This window comes from Urocampus carinirostris, chromosome 6, assembly GCF_059441175.1.
Source record: "Urocampus carinirostris isolate Australia breed hairy pipefish chromosome 6, RoL_Ucar_1.0, whole genome shotgun sequence".
Lineage (NCBI taxonomy): Eukaryota > Metazoa > Chordata > Actinopteri > Syngnathiformes > Syngnathidae > Urocampus > Urocampus carinirostris.
In genome coordinates, this window is record NC_142354.1 from 7,012,408 (window position 1) to 7,018,649 (window position 6,242).

The 6,242-nt window shown below is 38.7% G+C and overlaps 1 protein-coding gene across 3 annotated transcripts in view; it reads left to right on the forward strand.

Moving 5' to 3' along the window:
- The window catches only part of mtss1 (MTSS I-BAR domain containing 1), a 59,432-nt gene that overhangs the window by 43,738 nt on the left and 9,452 nt on the right, over positions 1 to 6,242 (forward strand). For all 3 annotated transcript variants that reach the window (XM_088337651.1, XM_088337652.1, XM_088337653.1), the window contains exons 7-10: positions 4,886 to 5,043; positions 5,121 to 5,228; positions 5,658 to 5,755; positions 5,836 to 5,911. In XM_088337651.1, coding sequence (XP_088193777.1) covers positions 4,886 to 5,043; positions 5,121 to 5,228; positions 5,658 to 5,755; positions 5,836 to 5,911 — 440 coding nt within the window. The remainder of the gene's footprint in view (positions 1 to 4,885; positions 5,044 to 5,120; positions 5,229 to 5,657; positions 5,756 to 5,835; positions 5,912 to 6,242) is intronic.

Genomic DNA, 6,242 nt, shown 5'->3' on the forward strand with positions numbered 1-6,242 from the left:
TCAAAGTTCTTAGCACGCTGGAGATAGTGTAGTGTCAAATGTGAGATGCGCATGAATGATGTCAGTAGGGCAGCGAATGTCGCGAGAGTTGGTGTGACAATGTAGGTGGGCGTGAGAGTTTATTTTTGGAGAGAGTTTGGTCTGTTTACAAAGAGACCATACTGTAAGTGTTTGAGTATTTTTTTTCATGAAAGAGGAGCAATCCATTACCCACACAAAACTACACACTACTGGTGGCAGCAGTGGGATTACGAGCAGGTGAAGGAGAGATGTTTACATACGAATTAGGAAGAGGAAGCGGATTTTTTCACTTCCGGGTTGATGCCAGGTGACCTCAAACAACGCCACACGACGGCAGCAGAGGAAAGAAGCACTACAGTAATGTCCTGTACTCCGAAAAAGGTGCACACAATACAAAATCTAATTTACAGCAATGCCTGGATATTTTCTGACATCCCGAAAAAAAATGTTTGTATCTACGGTTTTACGTAAGTCGAATGGTCGTAGGTCGGGGAGCGTCTGTAAATTGAAATTGCATTTCAACAAATAAGAGACAAATATTCGCAGATTATTTTTCTAATATTAGCTTTTAAAACAACAGGATGACATAAATTTGGCTTTAAAGAAGATAATGTAACGGATATCGATGTGAAAAATGTTGTCTCGACACATGGAAATTGGTGGAATAATGGACACAATTTCATAAATATAACATTTTAAAAGGAAAAAAATAATGAATTACATGAATAGACAAAAAACTCAATTAAAAAGGTTTTTTATATATATATATATATATATATATATGTCTTGCAAATTGAGAATTCAGAAAGGAACAAACTAAAGTATTTGACCTTTAAGAGACAATCATGAATTTAGTTGCCGAGTCATTTCATAAAATTCTAATAAGTTACTCTACCAGTGTTATGGTTTGGGGAGAGATAAGAAAATGTTTCCTCAACGTTCACATGGGCAAATTGCTGTTTTCTTTTTTTTAAGTCCCAGTCCTAAGTTGTGTGCGCAGCTGTGTTTATGTAGGTATGTTTCTATAGCAGGTACATGTTAGGCGGATATGGCAGTACAGCAACATTGAACCTTTTTGAGCTATGAGAAACTGACCCTTTCACGTATAGATGGTCTGTGTATGTGTGTGTGATTGGTATTTGCGAATGTGTGCATACGATTATTCACTGCAGCAGCTTTATTTGTTATATTTTTGAAGTCAATTTTTCGATATTGACTATACAGTTTATGCCGTTGTAAATCCAATTATATATAACTGGCTAGTGAAAAACAAAAAAATTTGTGTGTCATTTTTTCTTTACAAACACATTACAGAGCTCTGGTAAACATGTCTTCGAAAAGTAGTGTTGGAGAGACTTTGACTTAATTAATCAATCAATCAATTGATGAATTCCATTGTTTGTCAATAACTGTAACAACAAGACATTTTGAGCACATTTATACCTACTAAAAGTAAGATCTTTGGCCAGTTTTGGGCTTAAAATGTCGAACATGAGGTTGGTTGGTTCAGAGCTTCGCAGGTCTAAATAAATAAATAATAATAAGCTTCTCTCTCTCGCTGATTTATTATTTTTAATGTTCCACTCGTCATGTGTTCGATGTTTTCTTTTTCTCCGTGGAGGATCTGCATAATATGCACGGTACCCTTGGTGACTTTGGAAGGGTGATTAACACCGTCTACCCCCCGTCTCCTACAAGCCGTTTGTTGTCGGAAATTGCAAATATCACGTTTTTGAGGTAATCCGCGTACCGTGCATACTGCTGCACTTCGTGCTGGGCTGTTCATTGCGAAAATTCGGGTTTTTGACAGGCTGGGTCCCTCCCTCAAATCCAGTGAATCTGTTAGGCTTGGGTTAGTTCGGGTTTTCCACCCTCGGACCGGGTTAGGCTGTTTTTTTTGGGGCCCGATCTTACCTCTAATACTGACATAAATAGTGCATATGTATGTGATTATGGGGTTGCTCAGTATAATGGTATCAATGTGTGTTTCTGCAATAAACAAACAATATCCTGAGTGAAAACATTGTTCCCCAAAGCACGTGCTATTGCTAAGAAAAATGTTATCACTCATTATTATCATGTGGCATTATCTTAATTGTGCACATAGGTAAATCAAACAAATTATTCAAATGCTGGTGCATAGAGAAGAAACTACATAGAGCAAACAATGTTCGGCCAATTCTGAGAGTGAAGGTCTCACTATAGCTTAGCAAATCTATGGCTGTGATGACCTGCCCAAGGAGTAAAGACATCAAACCATGTACACTAAATGTTGAGGCATCTTTATATAGATGTCAAGTATGAAAAAGTAACACATTTGTTAGGATTAAGTCAGTTGCTTGCAGACTGTCAATCTTAATCAGTGAGTGGCATGGAGCCAATTAAATCTGTGTTCAAGCACAAACACAAAGACAGGAGCGTGACGGAACACAATCTTTAAACAATACAAAACTCCCCGTACTCAATAATTTTCAAAACACAACACAACAGTGCTGTATGTACACATCCTGAGCCACATGAATGTCAATGCACTTTCTCTCTGATGCCTCCAGCATACTATATATAGGAAGAGTGCAACATTTTAATGAGGTACATAGGTGCTTTGAATCTTTCTAATATGTTGTGTAGGCTGATTGAATTTTATAGTGGGACTCAAAATGACCTACTACAGTGGGACCTCGCTACTTTGCGGTTCCACGTTCGCGGGTTCGGAGCTTCGCGAGTCTAAAAAAAAAAAAAATAATTTATTTTTATCTTTTTAGGCATTTTTGAAGGGGCGTCGCTACTTCGAGGATTTTCACTTTTCGCGGGTGGTTTTGGTCCCCATTAACCGCAATAACCGAGGGATTGCTGTATTGTGCCTATTTTTTGCTATCAGTCCCATAACTGTGATGTCATATTTTCCATTATCAGTCCGTAGCTATCACACCGGAGTAAAATAATTTGTTCCCCTGAATATTCTTATTCTACCTGAGCGTATAGGATTTGTATTCGTTCCTGTAGTAAATAACTTCCTGTTAACATACAAATGTGCTGCTCTGATGACTACTTGTAACGCCAGGCTAGCAATTTAAAAGAACACTTTTTCTTGTTAATATGACAGTTAACGCCAATTGAGAGGTCATTTGCATTTGTTTGCACTGGTCTTGCTCTAAATCAGGAGTCGGCAGCCTTTTTTTAATCCGAGAGCTTGTTTTGTTACGTATTGGTACAATGGACTACCATTTTAAAATATACATCTCTAAAATATCAACTTATAGTTGTTACTATGTTGCTACTACTTTATTACCAGGATAGAATTATTAGAAGTTAAGTCAACTATGAAAACATCTTGTTCGTTAGCAATTAAACTTACTAGAAAATTGCAATGACCCCCATGCTGGTGAAATATTTTCAGAAACTGTCTGCAGGCTACTCATTCCTGCATTCTTTGACGATCTTCGTTGTATCCGCCTGTTTGGCTTCATAAATCCCCTTTAAAATAAACAGATATGTGAGATAAATTAAATACCTCCGTTAGCCTCTGACATTATGACTGACACCGCTCTTATGCAATTGCAAGATTATTTTTTTTATAATTCATAGCCCGTGACAAACTATGAAGGCCATCCACCCTTTATCTGCTCCGCTTATCCTCAGTAGGGTCGCGGGGGTGCTGGAGCCCATCCCAGCCATTCTCGGGCAGTGGGCAGGGGACACCCTGAACTGGTTGCCAGCCAGTCGCAGGGCACACAGGGACAGACAACTCACTCGCTCATTCACACATAGCGACAATTTGGACCGGCCAATTCACCTGACATGCATGTTTTTGGAATGGGGGAGGAAACTGGAGTGCCCGGAGGTAACCCACACGGGCACAGGGAGAACATGCAAACTCCACAGAGGAGGTACGATCTCATGACCTCAGAACTGTGCCGCACACGCGCTAACCACTGCGCCGCCGTGAAAAACTAAAACTAAAACAACGTCATGACCAATCTTAAAAACTCTTTATTGACACATAGGTTCGCAAATGAATTCTCTGCGTAAATATGTACACATTTGATGTGTGTATTCAAATCAGAGCCGAAGGTAAAAGTGCGCAAAGCCAATCGTAATTCATTTTTACACACCATTATTATGCGCAAGTGTGCACAATCATCGATTCATACCTGGAGAGAGAAGTCAAACATTTACAGCTCTTTCAGCTCTGAACTGGTTGTCTCCAAATGGCCATTTTTGGAAAAGCCTACACCTACCATTGAAAAAAATGAGTAGAATAAAAGTTTTCATTTTTCAGATTGTGATCAAATTTGTCAAGGTACTAGGTAAGGCTTCATTCAACCTATTGTCTTACCTATTTTTCAGCTCAAATGGCAATGATACACTCTTGCAGGCATTTGATTGACAAAAAAAAATTCAAGCGAAAATAAAACTTCTATTTCTGTATGTTCCAACTCTGATTACTAGATGTTAGTAGAATTTTCAGTGATTATTTCAGTTTAGGATAACCTTCAGGGTGTTACCTTCAAAAGAGGCCAAAACCGTCCAGATTCTCAACAGTTTAAGAACAGCATTCAATTTACCCTGGGTACTTCTTGGATTGGAAATTTTATAGTAACTGTAAGGGGTTGAAAATATTCAGAGTAAATGTCAGTCAAGGACATATGTAAATCTGCGAGTATCTGAAACGGCAGTCTTTACTGCCCCCTGCAGAAAACGGCAGTCTTTGATTCTCTAATGCGTGAACCATGAAACCTGCTGTTCATCTAAAAGAAATATTCTGGTGTTCATTTATCTTCCTACCTTTTATAAAGGGTACATTCAACTACATGGATTAGTCAGCAACATAACCATCAAGCGTCTCTTGTGTGTTTCTGTGCAGGGAAAGACGCAGTGCGCGGCCAGCTAGACAGTGCACTGCAGGATGTAAACTCGCGCTACGCAGTCTTAGAGGAGACAGAGAAGAGAGCCGTGTGTCGGGCGCTCATTGAGGAGAGAGCGCGCTACTGCACATTTGTTACATTGCTGAAGCCAGTGCTGGTGTGTGTGTTTGTGTGTGTGTGCGCCAAATCCCTAATAGAATAAAATGCGTTAATGGTAGTTTCTATACTGATCAGGATCACGAGATCAACATGCTGGGTGAGGTGACCCACCTGCAGACCATCCTGGAGGACCTGACCACGCTCACATCAGAGCCCAACAAACTGCCACCAGCCAGCGAGCAGGTGTGCTATTATGCACCACTTCAATGTCAGCTTCTGCTTTTACGTGGGCCATTACTGCATTTACACTGCGGGTTTAAACGGACATTCCCATACATTTAAAATGTGCATATTAGTTTTTTGCTGCCTCCTGTTTGCATTTAAGGATTGCACATTTTCTTCTTTGGAACTGACTCTTAATGGCAAATAAATGCAGACCATTTATCATAACTTTGATTTTATTTAGGTTAGGCAAAAAAATCTGTACTCTGGCGCCACTTTGTGGACGTGTTAGACTTCTAAGGCGAGTTTTATTTGATGTTCACTGACATTGTTTATTTTTTTGTTCTCATACTCGAAGCTTTACATTTCACTATGATCATTCCAAGTGAATATTGCTGTCAGTTGATTTTACAGAGATTGCTAATCAGAAGTAGTTTTATTCACCCTCAGGTTATACTGGACCTGAAAGGTTCAGACTTCACCTACACTTACCAAACACCACCAGCCTCTCCCAACAACTCAATGTCACGTAAGAGTAGCATCAGCAGGTAAGCTTTTACTGAAAAAAGTACACACAACGGTGGTAGTTTATGTAATAGTTACGCAAATGCTCTTTGTCTCTAAATAGCTACCAGTCTGGTTCAGTCCGACATGTCCCTTCCTTGGATTCCATTAGTTCTGCTGTGGATGGCGTACACATCAAGGTACCAGCTCACATTTTAAATGTCTTATAAATATCTAATGGTAAAATAATACACGAATATTATTGACAATATATTATATATATATATATATATATATATATATATATATATATATATATATATATTATGACAAACTCTCACTGACTTGAACTTTTACGTATACATCTTCTATGCAAATATATCAAATCAGGGTTCACAACATTTTCTGAAGCAGAAAACTACTTTTTAAGTACAGCTTAGTGTTGAGGGCAACCATTTTATAATGTGTTCTTGTAATAATGACTGATAATATGTTGTTTTAACTATGTGCACGACTCATTGTTTTTTTTAA